This window comes from Alosa pseudoharengus, unplaced genomic scaffold (assembly GCF_046254945.1).
Source record: "Alosa pseudoharengus isolate Yale_2024_CS ecotype anadromous, Long Island Sound unplaced genomic scaffold, YU_APseudo_1.1 YU_APseudo_1.1_scf_1, whole genome shotgun sequence".
NCBI classification, from domain to species: domain Eukaryota; kingdom Metazoa; phylum Chordata; class Actinopteri; order Clupeiformes; family Clupeidae; genus Alosa; species Alosa pseudoharengus.
This window is the reverse complement of record NW_027468564.1, coordinates 12,128,601-12,149,030: the sequence shown is the minus strand read 5'-3', so window position 1 is coordinate 12,149,030 and position 20,430 is coordinate 12,128,601. Positions and strand designations below refer to the sequence as shown.

Sequence of the window (20,430 nt, the reverse complement as noted above, 5' to 3'; positions counted from 1 at the left end):
GATGTGTGGTTCTGTGTGGTCCTGTGTGAGTGTGTGTTTGTGTTGACATGGTGACTGTTTGTGTGTGTGTGTGTGTCGGTAGGGTGAGTAGGAGTGTGTGTGTTTGTTTGTGTTGACATGGTGTGTGTGAGTGTGTGTGAATGGGTGTGCCTGTGTGTGTGTGTGTGTGTTTGTGTGTGTAGGTAGGGTGAGCAAGAGAGTGTGTGTGTGTGTGTTTGTTTGTGTGTGTGTGTTTTGGTAGAGTGAGTAGGAGTGTGTATTTCTGTGTGTTGGTGGAGTGAGTAGGAGTGTGTGTGTTTGTGTTGGCATGGTGTGTGTGTGTGTGTGTATGTGTGTGTTGGTCAGGTGAGTAGGAGTGTGTGTGTTTGTGTTGGCATGGTGTTTGTGTGTATATGTGCTGGTAGGGTGAGTAAGAGTTTTGTGTGTATATGTATTTGTTTGTGTTGACATTGTTTGTGTGTGTTTGTGTTGACATGGTGTGTGTGTGTGTGTGTGTTTGTGTGTGTGCTTGTTTAAATGTGTGTGTGTTTGTGTTGACATGGTGTGTGTGCTTGTTTGAGTGTGTGTTTGTGTGTAATGTTCTCATGTGTTGTGTTTGTGTTGACGTGGTGTATTCTAATGAGGATGTTCTCTCTGTATGTATGTGTGTGTGTGTGTGTGTGTGTGTGTTCTCATGTTATCTCCTCTCCTCTTGTCTGCAGATGCCTGTGATCTCACACTGGACCCAAACACAGCACACAGAAAACTCTCTCTCTCTGAGGGGAACAGAAAGGTGACATTTGTGAGAGAGGAGCAACCGTATCCTAAATACCCAGAGAGATTTGACTACTATCCTCAAGTGTTTTGTAGAGAGGGTCTGACTGGACGCTGCTACTGGGAGGCTGAGTGGAGTGGGAGAGATGGAGCTGATATATCTGTGGCCTATAAAAGCATCAAGAGGAAAGGGATGGGTGATGATGTCCTAGTGGGACGGAATGCCGAGTCCTGGTCTCTGGATTGCTACTCTTCTCTCAGTTATTCTGTCATCCACAATAATAAACACACTAGCATACCTGCCCCCTCCTCCCGCTCCAGAAGAGTAGGAGTGTACCTGGACTGGCCGGCCGGCACTCTGTCCTTCTACAGCGTCTCGTCTGATACACTGACCCACCTGCACACGTTCCACTCCACATTCATTGAGCCCCTCTATCCAGGGTTTTGGGTTAATCCTGGCTCCTCAGTGTCCCTGTGCTAGATCACATGAGCTCCTCCTCCAACAGGTACATCCACCTGTTACTCTTTCACCCGCAGTGTCTACTCCCCGCCTCTTCTCTTTCTCTCTCTCCATGTCTTTCATTCTCCTCCCTTACTCTCTCTCTATTCCCTCTTTTCCTCCCTCTCTCCTCTTCCTCTCTAACCCTCCATTTTTGCCTGTATTCTCCTCCTCTGTCTCCAACCTTTTTCCATCTTCCACTCCTCATTCTCTTTTTGTGTGTATATGTGTGTGTGTGCATCATAACCCCTCTTTCTACACTTCTCATTAATTTCATTCTATCTCCTCCCTCTGCTGTAATTTAGGGCTTAAATGTGTGTGTGTGGATTGGATGAAACTGTTGTCTATTTGCAGACTTAATCATAACCCCTCTTTCTATACTTCTCTTTCTCTCTCCCCCCTCTTCTCTCTTTCTGTCCCTTATCTTTCTGTATAACTGCCAAAATTCAAACATAAGTTCATCAAGACACTGTGCAACATTCCGCAGCAACTACGTAACCGTAGCAACATCCATTAGTTCCAGCTTTGACCCATAGACTGTGTAAGAAACTGCAGGAACACCAGTCACACACTCCTGTTCATACACATGTGTAATGCTAAGATGCTGTTGAGATATTGATATGTATATTCTAGACTACTGTTTTGGCTAAACAAATACTAACATTTTTTTCTTCATATTTTGTGATTTTCCTAAAATGAATGTGTGAATTTATGAGAATGTTTCAGCAACAACAATATGATGTATTCCATTCTCCCTAAAGTGTAGATATTTGCTGAATTTCTTTGAAAATTATTGCTGATCTGAGGTGTCAGTGTTTCTTTATGTGTTGACATAGAACTATAAAACAGGCTTGTTTAGCTTGTTGTGAAATATGTAAATAAAATGTGTTTCTGACATTAAAATGTCTAAATAAAGATTCTGAAAGGACATGTGACGACCCTGTTGTCATTGTATTTATTTCATTGTATTCTATGCCATAACAGAATTGAGTATGTGATTTATTTTTTTCTTCAAACTTTATTTTTCTGTAGTTGGATATGGCATGCATTGATCACCAAGGTCATCTCTCCATTCAGTGCAACACTGTACCAGATGAGTGTATTTGTAGCGGACTCAAAGGCTCAATGGTCTTGATGCCTCATATTTAATGAATCTTTGTTTCTGTAGAAACATACAAAATACACTCAGTAGGATGACACAACGAACATCCACGGCTTTCTTCAACAAAGAACGCAGTTACTCTACTTCCCAGCTGAGATTCTCGTGAATACAGACTGATTCCACAGCACTCTGCTGCCACCTACTGGCGCGGCTGATGTAGTGAACAACTAAATACAACCCAAACTCTTGAACAAACACCACATCCCTGTTATCTTTCTTTCTAAATCACTCACATTGAATTGAGGGCGCTACATATTGCAGTAGTATAATAACAAAGATCACAATGTCATACTGTAGCCTGCAGGTAGATGAGTGGAGTGTATTGCCGTATTTAATAGCTAAGATCACAATTTTATACTGTAGCCTGCAGGTAGATGAGTGAGGGCAGATGTGAGTTTTTATTCATGCCTCTTCAAGATAAACCTCATTTAATGAACAGGGGGGTATTCCAGAAAGCAGGTTTACTGGCTTAACTGGGTATGTTAACCCAGAGTCAGCGGTAAACCTGGGATTTCAGTTCCAAAACGCTCAAATATGATCAGGCTATGCAAGTAACTATGGTAACATAGGCTCTGAACTTAACCTGGTAGGGGGTAGGTTTTGTTCAGGTTATGTTCAATTATGTTCGGTTATTTCAGTGCATGTTCAATATTATTATGCGCAAGATCTGGTTAAGCCGTACACGCGCTGTCTGTCTCTTGTCTCTCCAGCAAAACACTGCACACATAAAACCAGAATAGGCTATTAAACATCAACATATTTTTCTTTAGCCTGTATGTTTTTTTTTAGGGCTGTCAAAATAGCTGATTAATTTCGATTAATTAATTTGAGAAAAAATAACTGATTAAAAAAATTAGTGCAGATTAATCGATTCCGTATGACCTTTGACCCCGAGCCGTTCTAGTCAGTAAAAATTAGACTGTAAAATGAAGGAGAGAGAAGAAAACATGCTGATTGGATCATTGATTGGAACATTTACTGATGGTAACGGCCTGATGGTGTTGAAAATAAAGCCCTCTGCAATGTCTGCAGCAAGGAATTTGCATATCACCGGAGTTCATCAACTCTATAGTCGCACATCAATGCAAAGAAATAAGTGTTGACATTGAGGGGAGTGTTAATTTATTTTCATTGTGTCCCCTAGGTTATATCTGTGGCCTAAAATGCCTTGTATGTGAAAAAAAAACTTCTTCCCGAAGCACTTTTGAACTTATTTCCTCAGCATATTAGGTCATATCATAGATTATTATGGCAATTATTTAAACAGTGAAAATAATAATAAAAGAGTTTTTGAACTTTAATGTCACTAATGCTGATTATTCAATGATTCATTTGAATTTAAATATGTAAAATACTTTCACAGCAAAAAATATATATGCGATTAATTTAGATTAATTAATCACAGAGTATGTAATTAATTAGATTAATTTTTTTAATCGATTGACAGCCCTATTTTTTTTATTTGGGAGACTTTCCAAGAAACGTCCGTCTGCTAAAACACTTTGGGTACCAGTGCACGTTGGCGCAATTACTGTAGGCTACTGTACGCGCGCTATAGCTTGCTCGTTGTCTGTCCAGCTGCACGGGAGGTTTAGACACAATTCAGATACAGTTCAGAACGATGTATATGAAATATATTTCGGGGGAAACGTGTTGCTTCTGGTAATTTGACGTTAGCAGTTGTGTTGTCATGCTGAAAGTGCTATATTTTTCAGAGACAGTATAGTTTTCTTTCCGGTACGGCGTACCCTCTCCAAATATTTTAGTGGTACTCCGTACCGGCCAGTACCGGCTTACTTTCACCCCTGCATGATAGCCTATCCATTCTTTTCCATACATGTTTTTGAAGAGCACTAGAGTTTTTCAGCTGAATCCTAAATAGAGGCTAGCCTACTTGAAAAGCATTCTCCATCCCTACATTACGCATGGTGGATTAGAATAGGATAAAATAAATCTTTAATGTAGGCTAGCTAGCCTACACCATAGTGGACATTTGTCTTTGGCTCACCAGACAGATGGACAAACAACATCTCGGACACATTGAAGATATCATTAAAACAAGTACAGTACAAAAAAGGGAAAACATATAGAAAATTAATAAATAAGTTTAAATATAGGCTACATAACAGCTCAGCCGGGTATGCGTGTTGTCACTAAGTTTGGTTAAGAATGCTGATGGCATTTGGGATAAAATAGTTTTAGCTACACACGCTCTCCGACTGGGAGTTTTTGTAGTGTTGGAGACGCAGAGCATATCGGCAAGCTGTTGGTCGGTGCGTAAAGTTTGCCTTGCGCTAAAGCAGTTCCTGCGCAACTTCATTCGTTTTCCTAGACACAAACCCACGAGGATCATTAAAGTGTAGTTTCACCAACTGGCAGGTCAGCATTACTTATTAAGTTTACCAAATGTGCACCGATGATAGGCTGTCAGCTGGTGAGCTTCAATTAACAGGCTTGGGCTTTTTCAGAATGTCCTTAAGGTCGAATGGATAGGTCATAGGCCTCTTCTATTTTTGGATGCTCTCTTAATGGTGTTGGTGTTTAAAACACATTTTTATTTGAATAATTGTCAGATGATATGTGATGATGCTTCACATCTTATCACAAACGTGGAGACGAAATGGCAGGGCCCAGTAGGCCTACACGATGCCAGGAATGATGTACCGGGAATCTTATTTGAGCGACACATTTCAACAGGGTGCGTTAGGGCAGGCCTACACTTTACTAGAATATTATCAGATCCACTACAGACTAATTAATGTGTAGGCTGTAACTTAATGTCATACTGTATGTGCAATTACAGGAGAACTTGATGGGTATGCTACTGAGGGATAGAGTATAGGCTACCCATGCCTTCCCACATTCATCACCCTTCCGATGCTGGAGCGCAAAGGTTTAACTTGGCCCGAAGCTGCAGAACCCGCGTTAAAATAGAAAACTACATTTGGGATTCTCAAGGAGTCTATGGCCCACTTAATCTGTGACAAGGTAGGCTAGTTTAAGAAAGCATCATTCAAAGCAGTCAATACAATATGTAATGTCCACTGAATTATTTAATTGTGCTTTTGACATTAAATAGGCTATCCTTAACATACGCATTTACACGGTCAGTTAGGCTATTCTCTGCCAAGCATGGTCTCGTTCCTTGGCAGACGCTCAAGTATTGCTCTTTTTTTTTACAGTTCTCTCCTCCTCGTAAGCCTCGAGGAGAACTTGCTACTCCGCCTCTGAAATATATGGTGCTCTTCGTTTCGCCGGTTTCACTCATGGTTTCGACTCTCAATAGATGATGCCTTTGTCAGTTCGCTGTGAACTTGCACAACTTGTGGTCAAAAATATCCAGGCAACACTCAAGTGTGAGGAACCACTAAAGGTTTATTCACGATACCGGGAGCAGGTCACTAGCAACATCATGTTCCAGTAACACTACTCAAAGTCCTCTAGGGCGAAGCCCCATCTTATACATGTTAATTACATTGGTAATACAAATCACATGAGTACAATGGTCTTTTCCAAAAAATCCTCATACATGCAGAAATACAACAATACATATACACTTTTTGGACATAGCATGTGATCCATGCGCCATACGCAAGTCATGTGGCTACTCCAAGTAAGTAGATAATTGGTCAATACAATACATATACATCCTTCAGCATTCTCTTGCCATAGTCTAGTTCCTGTAGGGATATTCCTAATATTACTGCCTCAGGCAGAATACCCTTAACTCGTGACAAAGGGGGTCGCATGACCTTTATTAGAAAATCATGACATGGAGAGAGCAAATGACAGAAAAAAGCTAAATTAATGCACAGTATTGAATGTATAGAAAGAATATACAGAATATTAAAAAAATGTTAGTAATCCAACATTTCTCCTTCAAACTCTAGGTTATCTAACACAGGGTTTATTGAACTAACTGGTAACCAGTGTTTTGGAACCGACAGCTCGGGTTTAGTCGCCACAGGTTCAGACAACCCAGAGGTTAAGTTTTATCTCAGTGTTTGTTAAAACTGCTTTCTGGAATACCCGACTGATCTGAAGCCTTCAAATGGCTGCACACTTGTGCTGCAAGCCTCCTCCAACTTATCTGGTCTGAAGGCACACAGCCACTTAGGGGATATGACTCCTTGGGGTCAGTATTGCTGGGGATAACAGTGCTACTGCTGCAGGGAGCTGGAGAGGCCACTTAGGGGATATGACTCCTTGGGGTCAGTATTGCTGGGGATATGACTCCTTGGGGTCAGTACTGCTGGGGATAACAGTGCTCCTGCTGCAGGGAGCTGGAGAGGCCTAGTACGCCTTCCTCTGGGCCCAGAGCTGCAAACACAGTTCACAGAAGGAGATCAAATACAGTTCTGATGGGGAACAGTGCTACCTCATGCAGCCACCAGGATAAGATAAAGGTAAGATACACCTGATAACTTCTGTATAACTATTGCCATTTCTTACACATATCTTGTGTAAGAAATACTACAATTCTACCACAAATGTATGTTATACAGCACGCACAAGAACAAAACATATAGTGCACAAAACAAATGCACATAATAAATAGGTAATAAATATGACTGTCATGAGTCATATATTGCACCAGGGATGTAGCTACAGGTGAGTGTGCAGAGTCCGGATGGCTACAGGAATAAAACTCTGTGTGTGCTTTAGCAGATCTGTTAACAGCTGCCGGATGATAACAGTTCAAAGAATTGGTGAGCAGGGTGTGTTGAATATTTGGTAATGTGCTACTCTGCAGTGGTAGCGTGCAATGTCGTCCAGGGAATGCGGGGGGACAGAGCAGTGACAAGATTGGTCCTCTAATTAAGTATCAAAGCATGAATGCAGTGGTTTACAAAGTGAAGGCAATGAGGGGGGCATCAGCACATTGGAAGGAAAAATAAAAGCAACAAATGAATACATTTGAAAAATGTAAAATATACCTATTACTATGAGGGTTGTTATACAATATCATTATAATAATGGGTTGCATGTCTGAATATTATATTTCCATGATAATGACTGGGAATAATAGTAGAGTGATAGCTCTCATATAGCAGAAAGCCCCAAATGCAATTTTCACACACTGTATGCTCCATCGCGAAGTGCTTGTGGCTAAAATAATTAGGGTAAGGCTATTTGTACCCCTGGTACAATTAGCAGTGTATGCTATTCGTACCCTGGTGCAATAAGAAGTGAATTCTATTCGTACAGCAATGTGTCCTATTAGTACCCCGTCTGGTACAAATATCAATGTATGCTATTCGTACCCAGGTGCACACAGCAATGTGTCCTATTAGTACCCCGTCTGGTACAAATATCAATGTATGCTATTCGTACCCCGGTGCATACAGCAATGTGTTCTATTAGTACCTCGTCTGGTATCTGGCATATTGATCACACAATGTAATAATATTTTTTTTTTTTTTTTTAAACAAGCAACATGTTTTTTTTGTTGTTACATAACAGAGTGTGAGTAGCTCAGCTGTGTAATCACTCTGTGTAAGGTATGCTGTTTGCATCAATGTACAGTTAGAAGTGGATGCTATTCGTACTCAGGTGTTTATAGTACTGCATGCTATTTACACCCTGGTGCATGAACTAGCTAATTGTTGCAATCAAAACTTCCGTTTGAGAACCGATTTCTTATTCAAATTGCGCGCCTTCTCTCCAGAGACGTTGGTACACATGCACACTCACTCCGCCAAAACACATCACACGAGAATTGAACCCCGGCCTCCCACATGCCAGCCCTAGCCTGTGACCACTGCACTACCTGCTTTGACAAGAAGTTGAGGTTTGCAGGTAACCTTAGAGTTTATAGATCTGAACGTCATATTCACGAAATTTCTGTTAGCTAACAAACTGACGGTTGTATGTGTTCACTGAACAAAGATTATGAAAATAAAACACAACTTTTCCATCTCAACTTTAATTTGAACAGATATTAGTGCTGAAACCGTTCAGAATTCTTCACTTTCTGCTGACGAAAAAACGAATGTCGGCCATGTTTTTTGGGCACGCGAGCAACATGTTTTTGTTGTTATGTAATAGGGTGTGATTAGCCCAGTTGTGTGGGCAAGGGGTACGAATAGACACTCCGAAATAATTATTAGGATTAGCTTAATGTATTTTTACATTTGCTGTAGTATTGTCGATGGGTTTAATAACACATCAAGGGGGTCCTTGGCCAGAACCTAGTGGCATTTGGGGGGCCTTGTCGTGGAAAAGTTTGGGAACCCCTGCTCTAATGAAATATCAAAGCATGAATGAAGTGTGTTTATCAGGATTGGTCCTCTAATGAAATATCAAAGCATGAATGAAGTGTGTTTATCAGGATTGGTCCTCTAATGAAATATCAAAGCATGAATGAAGTGTGTTTATCAGGATTGGTCCTCTAATGAATGAAGTGTGTTTATCAGGATTGGTCCTCTAATGAAATATCAAAGCATGAATTAAGTGTGTTTATCAGGATTGGTCCTCTAATTAAGTATCAAAGCATGAATGAAGTGTGTTTATCAGGATTGGTCCTCTAATTAAGTATCAAAGCATGAATGAAGTGTGTTTATCAGGATTGGTCCTCTAATTAAGTATCAAAGCATGAATGAAGTGTGTTTATTAGGATTGGTCCTCTAATGAATGAAGTGTGTTTATTAGGATTGGTCCTCTAATGAATGAAGTGTGTTTATTAGGATTGGTCCTCTAATGTTTATTTCAGGTTTAGATGGAAAGCTGCTCCTGTTCTCTGTGGCTTCTCACAGATCATCTTCATCAAGCAGAGTGATGACACACATGTTTACTGTTCAAACACATATAGATATCCCATAATACAAGCGTCAACACACACACACACACACGCACGCACGCACACACACACGCACACACACACACATACACCACCCATCTGTTGATTGTAATACACACACACACAATAACAGATATCCCATACAAGCTTTTTCATTTTGGACGTGATAGTCCAAAGACGTGATAATCACAGGAAAAAGATGCTGCAGGTGTGATAATATCCAGCAGTGTGATTGTGTTTGGGTTTTCTTTACAAATAAGGTTTTACCCCAAATAACAAAGCAAACAGGTAATCAGCGAATGTAACCTGATCTTGACCAGCATAATTATCATGTTCTAGTTCCCTTACATCTCTCCTTGTCCCCACAGTGGGCCTACAACACACTTACAAACACACACGCACGCGCACACTCACTCACTCACACACGCACGCACGCAGGCAGGCACGCACGCACGCATATATATATATATATACTATGGCATAGCTTTAGCTCCCCACCCAAGTAGGCTAATGATTAAAAAAAAAAAAAAAACACACAAATGCTTGATCAGGACCTGGCCCGGCCCGAGGATAGTGGATGGAAATATCGTCCCGACCGGGTCGGGTCAAGATCGGGCTCGGGCAGAGAATCTAAACTCTAGTCTGGAGGCATAAGCATGGAACTGTTACTCTCCAAAGAGACACAGCCAATCATTTCAATTGCATCACATGTTGCTAGGTATCATTAGGTACAAGGTTCTCAACAGCAACATCCTGCAAAGTTATTTTGTCACATAGGCTACATCTCATTTGTCACGTAGGCTACATCTTTCAGGTTCACAGGAAAAACACAGACATTTGCTTAAACACGTTGCTTTTCTCTGAGTCTAAAAAATGTTGCAGACACCCTCACATACTCTAGTTTACCAAATGCCCAAAAACATAATCAACTATACCAGTAATATCATTATCAATATATTGTATTGATTATACAATATAGTTGAAATTCTTACAATGCAGAAAAAATGCATGATATACAGCACCATCCACATCTACTGGTACAACTGGTAGGCCACATGTTGCAGACACCCTCACATACTCTAGTCTACCAAATGCCCAAAAACATCATGAACTACCAGCAATATCATGATTATACAATAAAGTTGAAATTCTTACAATGCAGAAAAAATTGCATGATATACAGCACCCTCCACATCTACTGGTACATAGGCCACATCCACATGTCATCTGTCAAAAATCGTGAAAACAAAGTACCGGTAGTCTGCTGATATAACCTGTCCTGGGGCACGTTTCCCCAAACCATAGCTGCTTACTAAATTAGCAACTTAGTTGGTTGGCAATGGAAAATTTAATTGCAACCAACGAAGTTGCTAACAGGTTGTTACTGTACACACATACACACACACTCACACACAGAGAGACACACACACACAAACACACACATGACACACACACACACACACTCACACACAGAGAGACACACACACACAAACACACACATGACACACACACACACACACACTCACACACAGAGAGACACACACACACAAACACACACATGACACACACACACACACACTCACACACAGAGAGACACACACACACAAACACACACATGACACACACACACACACACTCACACACAGAGAGACACACACACACATGACACACACACACACACTCACACACATGTGTACACTACAGCTCATGATGCCCATCTCATCTTGACCTCTGAGCCCAACCTTCTCCTACATCTGGAAATCCCCCTGCTAAGTCATCTGAGGGGGCAGAGACTGATGATGGTGAGACTGATGTGTGTGTGTGTGTGTGTGTGTGTGTGTGTGTGTGTGACTGATGTCATTCTCTGAGAGAAATGAGCCACCAGATTATAGACTGAAGTTCGCCTATGAAAAAGAACCAAAATGGCCATCTTTGCCCATATAAGGAGATCCGGTTGTTAATTGAAGCTAACTACCTATGGCAAGTTGCATTGCAAATTAGCTCTGGGAGAGCAAAAATCCGGTACGATGCAGGTGCTATAATACAATATACGAATACGATAATTCAAAATCCCCATGTTATTTTCCCATAGGAAAAATCACCAGATACCGGATGTCAAAGATTGCAGCTTTTTTGTAGGCGAACTTCAGAGGTCTATTTCTGGCTAAACAGCACAAGCACGTCCTCCTCAGTTCATAGTAGTGTGTGTGTCCCTCTATCTGCAGCTGCTGCTTACTGCTGTTGATCCACACAGGATCTACTGGCAGTGGTCAGTCTTGATCCCTGCAGGGAGGGATGTGTGGTGGGTGTAGCATCCCTGCACCTCCCTGCCATGTCTGACCACAGACCAGCAGCATTAACATGACACGTGATGAAGACCATGGAGAGGCTACTATAGTCCAGCAGCATTAATATGACACATGATGAAGACGATGGAGAGGCTACTATAGTCCAGCAGCATTAACATGATGAAGACCATGGAGAGGCTACTATAGTCCAGCAGCATTAACATGACACGTGATGAAGACCATGGAGAGGCTACTATAGGCCAGCAGCATTAACATGACACGTGATGAAGACGATGGAGAGGCTACTATAGGCCAGCAGCATTAACATGACACGACGCGTGATGAAGACCATGGAGAGGCTACTATAGGCCAGCAGCATTAACATGATGAAGACGATGGAGAGGCTACTATAGGCCAGCATCATTAACATGATGAAGACCATGGAGAGGCTACTATAGGCCAGCAGCATTAACATGACACGACGCGTGATGAAGACCATGGAGAGGCTACTATAGGCCAGCAGCATTAACATGACACGACGCGTGATGAAGACCATGGAGAGGCTACTATAGTCCAGCAGCATTAACATGATGAAGACGATGGAGAGGCTACTATAGGCCAGTAGCATTAACATGACACGTGATGAAGACGATGGAGAGGCTACTATAGTCCAGCAGCATTAACATGATGAAGACGATGGAGAGGCTACTATAGGCCAGCAGCATTAACATGATGAAGACCATGGAGAGGCTACTATAGGCCAGCAGCATTAACATGACACGTGATGAAGACGATGGAGAGGCTACTATAGGCCAGCAGCATTAACATGACACGTGATGAAGACGATGGAGAGGCTACTATAGGCCAGCAGCATTAACATGATGAAGACCATGGAGAGGCTACTATAGGCCAGCAGCATTAACATGACACGTGATGAAGACGATGGAGAGGCTACTATAGGCCAGCAGCATTAACATGACACGACGCGTGATGAAGACCATGGAGAGGCTACTATAGGCCAGCAGCATTAACATGATGAAGACGATGGAGAGGCTACTATAGGCCAGCATCATTAACATGATGAAGACCATGGAGAGGCTACTATAGGCCAGCAGCATTAACATGACACGACGCGTGATGAAGACCATGGAGAGGCTACTATAGGCCAGCAGCATTAACATGACACGACGCGTGATGAAGACCATGGAGAGGCTACTATAGTCCAGCAGCATTAACATGATGAAGACGATGGAGAGGCTACTATAGGCCAGTAGCATTAACATGACACGTGATGAAGACGATGGAGAGGCTACTATAGGCCAGTAGCATTAACATGACACGTGATGAAGACGATGGAGAGGCTACTATAGGCCAGCAGCATTAACATGATGAAGACCATGGAGAGGCTACTATAGGCCAGCAGCATTAACATGACACGACGCGTGATGAAGACCATGGAGAGGCTACTATAGGCCAGCAGCATTAACATGACGCGTGATGAAGACCATGGAGAGGCTAGCACAGGCCAGCAGCATTAACATGACACATGATGAAGACCATGGAGAGGCTACTATAGGCCAGCAGCATTAACATGACGCGTGATGAAGACCATGGAGAGGCTAGCACAGGCCAGCAGCATTAACATGACACGTGATGAAGACCATGGAGAGGCTACTATAGGCCAGCAGCATTAACATGACGCGTGATGAAGACCATGGAGAGGTTACTATAGGCCAGCAGCATTAACATGACACATGATGAAGACCATGTAGAGGCTACTATAGGCCAGCAGCATTAACATGACACATGATGAATACTAGTGCCTTCAACACCATCATGCAACTGCTTCACCGAGCCTACTCTCACCTGGACCAGGCTGGGGGCATGGTGAGGGTCATGTGTTTAGACTTTTCTAGTGCCTTCAAAAGCATGCAGCCTGCTGTTCTGGAGGACAAGCTCAAACATGTGCAGGTGGATGCTCTGCTTGTGACCTGGATAACAGACTAGCTGACCCTCATGGGAGATTCAGGAGACACAGTTATGTGTACCGGTTATGTGTACCTGGCCAAGAGACCTCATGGGTGATTTTGGGAGGGAGTCTATAGCTGTTTGTGTGTGTGTCTGTTTATGTGTGTGTGTGTGTGTGTGTGTGCACTGGATGGTGCTGTTGTGAAACTGAATTTCCCCTTGGTTTTTTTTATCTTATCATTAAGAGCACCTTTAGGGGAGAACTGCAAACTGCAAAGGCATGCTAGTGTAGAGAGTGCTGAAGAGTGCCCCTAGTGGCAAACAGGGAAACTGCAAAGGCATGCCAGTGTAGAGAGTGCTGAAGAGTGCCCCTAGTGGCAAACAGGGAAACTGCAAAGGCATGTCAGTGTAGAGAGTGCTGAAGAGTGCCCCTAGTGGCAAACAAGGAAGTTGCAAAGGCATGCCAGTGTATAATGTGCTGATGAGTGCCTCTAGTGGTAAACAGGGAAACTGCAAAGGCATGCCAGTGTAGAGAGTGCTGAAGAGTGCCTCTACTGGTAAACAGGGAAACTGCAAAGGCAAGTTTGTGAAGAGAATAGTCAGGAGGTCACCTAGTGGCAAACTGTGAGACTGCAACTATGTAAAATAGTCAAGACACTCATACTGTAATTTAGCGCCCCATCATTATGTAACTATATGATATGTTGCGGTCAAGACACCCATATGTAACTATATGATATGTTATGGTCAAGACATCCATACTGTAATTTAGTGCCCCATCAATATATAATATGTGATAGAGCTTAGATCGGGCCCAAAAAATCAAGCCCGACCCTACCCTGGCCCGACACATTCACTGTAATTATGAGCCCGAGCCCGAGCCCGATTTTAAACCGGCATATTTTTAAGACGCGGGCCATTATAACTGACGTTCTCAACTACAATTCAGAGTTGTGAGAACTACAGGAATCTTTTTAGAATTATCTTAATGAATAATGCATTGAAGGACGAGGCAGGTAAACTACGTTGCTTGTTTACTATTCACAATGGAATGGAACGGGTCGGGTCAAGATCGGGCTCGGGCAGAGAATCTAAATCTAATATATGACTCTATTATATGTTTTGGTCAAGACACCCACTGTAATTTAGTGTCCCATCACTATGTAATATGTGACTCTATTATGTTATTCTCTTATATACTCTATTACAATGTGATATTGTAACTCTCCACTATTAGTGAGGATGAGGCTCATGTATCTGTGGTGTATGAATGTGATATTGTTGTTAGGATTCTCTAGTGGTCGCTATTGACTCTTTTTAATGTTCTTAGTTGTCTGTCTTTTGGTGTCCCATTTGCTCTAGTTCCTCCTCTTCTCATTATGTGTTTTCCTGCCCCCCCGAATCTCATATTTGTATGTCATGTGATTAATTCGTTTTAAACCGGATTTTCTGTTACTGCCTTGCTGAGTCTTTTGGTTGAACCTTACTGGTGAGTGTGAGCTTGCCTTGACCATGCCTGCTTTGTTGATCACGACCACATGCTGCACAAGCACCAGAGTCAGCGGAAGAGACTAGCTCTCCTGCTGCTTGTGATTCACATAGTTAATGAGTTGTACATCACATTCTACATTCTGATGGCATGACTTAAAACACATGTTGTTCTCATGATGATAGTTCTTATTACAGTAGAGGAGGGAAGGTAACAGGTATAGCACTAGGACCCAGGGGAGGAACAGTGAGGAGTGGGAGTTTACCTGGGCCTTTCTTCCTGTTTTGCGACATACATGAGGTCTGAGAAAGCAGCCGAGGCCTTTGTTTGCCGTTTGAGTCGGTAGGTTTCTCTTTTTAAAATATATGTAAGGAACATATTTAATGCAGGATCTTTCTAGTGTATTTCCAACTATTCCAATACAGTGTGTTACTGTGAGCTGTATTGCTGTGTGCTTTGATACTGGTGATGTGCTAAAGTCTTGGGAGTGATTTCTTCCCTTTTGGTAGCTTACCTCCACTGTATCACCCCTGTTGGTGTAGGACCGACACATTTTCTCTAGTTTGTTTTTAGTTTTGGTTGATTTGATTTTGCCTGCAATACATATGTGTCAATAAAATCTTTATTTTTGATAGAACAGTCTCTATTTCCAGCTCTTGGAATTGAGTTCTGAATGACGTATAAACTCTGTTTCACAAGTGCTAGTGGTGTCCATGTTGTAAATGGTTTTCGCTTGTACCCTCTCTGGCCATAGGCTACTGTCTGTAACCCCAAATACCTGTTCGTAAATTCACGGGGAGTTAGAATGCTCATCTTTTTCAAACTTCAAAGGTTATTTGGGGTTACAGACATATGTTTTACAATGTGGATGCCACTACTGCACTTGTGAAACAGTGTTTATGACTCATTCAGAAACTCAATTCCACAAATGCAAGAGCTTATTGACGATGAGGAACACTGTGAGCCATAGGTGAATTAAGGCTATTTTTAGGGTGCTCAAGCACCCATACATTTAATCTCAGCAAAAAAAAAACAAAGTGGTGTGTACAGATCGAGCCAGGTGTGCTGAAGTTCTTTGTCTTGTGATGAGTTTAGTTTAGCATTTTAGCAAGTTTTATTTACTATTTATGATGGCATTCAATTTCAATGAAATACAACCTGGGTCATTCCACGTCAATTCAACCAGGGCCCACGCACTTAGGTCTCAAAAAAAATCTGATCATTTTTTTTTTTTTTTCAGAATTTTTTTGAGACCTCAGTGCGTGGTACCCAACTACTACCTACTGTACTAGCGCTACAAATATCTTAGCTCTAATTCTGCGAGATAACTGCAAATTTGCCATCACCGAAATTAATGTGCAATCAGCGTCCATGTCTCCCTGCTCTGCCACTCATTGTGAGGTCGTATTAATCCCGATGTATCCTCATAAAGTGTATATCTCCAGGATACCTTTTCCTTTGACTGGCTGAAACCGAAGGGGATTTATTATATGCAGTGATATTTAGCTTTGTTCTTCTATCTATTGATTTATGTTCTGAAATGAGCTAAACATCCTCTAATTAATTAAGAATATTGATATTCTGTCATTTCTATTTTTTGTCCTTTTCAGTAAAGTTTTCTTTCTGCTATGGCCTAGTGAGACACACATTCCAGAATGAATCAAGAGGCTGAGGAGGCAGCAGGTCACGGTGGACCAGAGTCTGCATCCGTTATGTTCATACATGTAAACATGAACAATACATCAACACAGACCAATGCAGGGTGAGTACTGAACACACACACAAACACACACACACATACACAAACACGCACACACAGATATGCTGTTCATGCAAATGCGATGCAGGCAGCAGGTCACAGTAGTCTAGAGTCTGCAGTGTTTGTGTGTGTGTGTGTGTGTTTGTGTGTGTGTAACCCAGAGTGGGAGGTAAACCTGGGTTTTCAGTTCCAAAATGATCAGGCTATGTAAGTCACTACGGTAACATAGGCTCTGAACTTAACCTGGTAGGAGGTAGGCTTTGTTCAGGTTATGTTCAGGTTATCAGGTTATGTTTGGGTATTCCAGCACATTCCATTTGATACTTGTCACACAAGAAAGGTCTGATATTGATATAGAAACACAAATCATCTGTGCTTTTTACCATGATAAGACCACAACATGATATCCAAACAAGTTTTTGTGAATCCTTAATATAGTTGAAAAAAATTATCCATCCCTACATTTCTACTTATGCATCATGGATCAATAACAATAGATTAGAATAAAATAAATCTTTAATGTAGCCTACACCATGGAGGACATTTTTATTTGGCTCACCACACATGCAAGACAGATTGACATTGAAGATATCATTAAACCAAGTACAGTAAAAAAGGGAAATAATAGGGTTTAAATATGCTACATAAAAAAAGCACCACAGTCAGGTATGCGTGTTGTCACTTGGTTTAGTTAAAGCTGCAGTTGGCAAGTCTGACAGATAATTGAAATTTTGACTACTACTCTCTACTACTACTCTTACTACTCTCATGCCCCTCCCTCACTATCACTGAGCACCCTCTCATCGAGTTTGTGCTCGCCAGTGTGCACCAGACTGCACTAGACTGTGATTGACAGTCAGATCTCACACAGCCCTGCTCTAATTGGACCAGACGAACCGGGAGCTGTGGATTTTTGCAAAACAAATAGGTGGAGGTAGAAGTGCGTTTTTTTCTAAAACCGGCTGATTTATGTTGTTCTGTCAGAGCATAGTGTTGGTTTCAGTGAATATGATCAAAAACATCTTGCCAACTGCAGCTTTAAGAATGCTGATGGCATTTGGGATACAATATTTTTTAAATAGGCTACACTTTTTGTCTCTCTCCAAACTATGTGCATTGGGATGACTGTGGGAGTTTTTGTTGGAGACGGAGAGCATTGGGAAAAGTGCTGTGAGAATCATGTTCTTTGATTTCTCAAATGCTTTTAACACCATCCAAGCCCTCCGACTGAGAGACAAGCTTTTGCAGATGGGTGTGGACGCTCACTTGGTATCCTGGATTACAGATTACCTGACTGAGCGGCCACTGTTTGTGAGACTGAAGAACTGTCACTCTGACACTGTGATCAGCAGCACTGGAGCTCCACAGGGAACTGTGCCACATGCAGAAGTTCTCTGATGATGCTGCAATTGTGGGGTGTATCGGGGACGAGCAAGAGGAGGAGTACAGGAGCCTGGTGGAGGACTTTGTACAATGGTGCAAACTCAACCACCTTCAACTCAATACTTTAAAGACCAAGGAGATGGTGGTGGATTTCCGCAGGTCAAAGCCTGCTCTGCTACCAGTCTCCATTGATGGGGTCAATGTGGAGGTGGTAAACACCTACACGTATCTGGGCCTACACCTGGACAATAAACTGGACTGGTCAGCCAATACTGAAGCACTCTACAAGAAAGGGCAGAGCAGGCTGTACTTCCTGAGGAGGCTGCGGTCCTTCAATGTCTGCAGTAAGCTCCTCAGGATGTTTTACCAGTCTGTTGTTGCCAGTGTCCTCTTCTATGCTGTGGTATGCTGGGGAGGAAGCACAAAGAAGAAGGATGCTGGGCGACTAGATAGGCTGGTAAGGAAAGCTGGCTCTGTCGTGGGAGCCGAACTGGAGTGCATCACTTCAATTTCAGACAAAAGGACCCTGAACAAACTGATCAACATCTTGGACAATGAATGTCATCCACTCCACAGCACTATTATAAAGCAGAAGAGCTTGATCAGCTGGAGGCTCACTGTCATGCACAACTGACAGACTGAAGAAGTCATTTGTCCCCAGGGCCATTGAACTGTTCAATGCTTCACTTAAGGGTAGAGGAGAGAGAGACTTCTCTGCATAGTCTGTTTGCCTCTTCACCTTCTCCATGTTTGTGTACATACTGTCCACTCGCCTACTGTTTTACTGCTACACTGTTTACATGCTACAGTGGGCAGTGCTTCGATTTGGCACATATTAGCACACATGCACAACCCCTCCCTCCCGCCTGGACTCTGGCCGTACTTGATGCTTAATACCTTATACTTAATACTTGACCAATGGATGTAACCCTATTACCTCAATCTATTCTTGCACTGATAGTCTCTTTATATTTCAAAGAGAAGGAGAGACGCCGGTGCAGCTCAGATGTCTTCTTAATTTTCAATTTATTTGATACAAGGTGCAGAACATAAGACTAACGTTTTGATGTAGTCACATCTTCATCAGAGTCCTGATGATAACCACCCACTTCAAAGACAGCAGGAACGCACAAAGCCTATGGCAGGGCATTCAGGCCATCACGGACTACAAGCCCGCGCCACAGAGCTGTGAGAGCAACATCCCTCTGCTCAACAATCTGAACTGCTTCTTTGCTCGCTTTGAAGCACAAAACAGCACCTGCCCATAGAAGACCCATCCCCCTCTACATGAGCAGCCCCTGTGCCTCTCTGCCGACAGCGTGAAGAGGACACTTGCTGCTATCAACACCCGTAAGGCAGCAGGCCCAGACAACATCCCAGGTTGTGCGCTGAAGGACTGCGCTGAGGAGCTTAAGGATGTCTTCACAGACATCTTTAACACTTCCTGAAGCAAGCCATCGTCCCATCATGTTTCAAAGCTGCCACCATCATACCTGTGCCGAAGAAAACTGCTCCATCCTGCTTCAATGACTACCGCCCCGTGGCACTGACACCCATCATCATGAAGTGCTTTGAGCGGCTTGTCATGTCACACATCAAATCCATTCTCCCCCCCACCCTGGACCCCTTCCAGTTTGCATACCGAGCCAAACGGTCCACAGAGGATGCAATCTGCTTTGCCCTCCACCCAGCCCTCACCCACCTGGAAAAAAGAGACTCATATGTGAGATTGCTGTTTATAGACTTCAGTTCTGCATTCAACACCATAATACCACAACAACTCATCTGCAAACTTGACAAACTGGGACTCAGTACCTACCTCTGCAACTGGCTACTGGACTTCCTCTGTCAGAGGCCTCAAGTAGTACGTGTTGGCAACAATATCTCAAGCAGCATCACACTGAGCACGGGGGCCCCTCAAGGCTGCGTGCTCAGTCCGCTGCTCTTCACCCTGCTGACGCATGACTGCACTGCAACCTACAGCAACAACCACATAGTGAAATTTGCTGACGACACAACTCTGGTGGGTCTCATCACCAATGGCGACGAGACTCAATACAGGTTGGAGGTCAACCTTCTGACCACGTGGTGCAGGGACAACAACCTCCTGCTGAACGTCAGCAAGACCAAGGAGATTGTTGTTGACTTCCGGAGAGGTCACACCCAACACCTGCCACTGACCATCGACGGTGCTGTGGTGGAGAGAGTGAGCAGAACCAAATTCCTGGGGGTGCACATCAGTGAAGACCTCTCCTGGACCACCAACACTGCATCACTGGCGAAGAAAGCTCAGCGCCGCCTGTACTTCCTGCGGAAACTCAGGCGAGCAA

At 42.8% G+C, this 20,430-nt stretch overlaps 1 protein-coding gene across 8 annotated transcripts in view; it reads left to right on the top strand.

Moving 5' to 3' along the window:
• Positions 1-20,430, top strand: part of LOC143136317 (NACHT, LRR and PYD domains-containing protein 3-like) — a 286,890-nt gene that overhangs the window by 118,961 nt on the left and 147,499 nt on the right. The window contains exon 16 of one of the 8 annotated variants that reach the window (XM_076297042.1): positions 702-2,187. The exons of the other annotated variants lie outside the window; for them this stretch is intronic. Within the exon in view, the coding sequence (XP_076153157.1) occupies positions 702-1,234 (533 nt within the window). The 3' untranslated portion in view covers positions 1,235-2,187. Of the gene's footprint in view, positions 1-701; positions 2,188-20,430 lie in introns of those variants that run through there. 8 annotated transcript variants of the gene reach the window in all.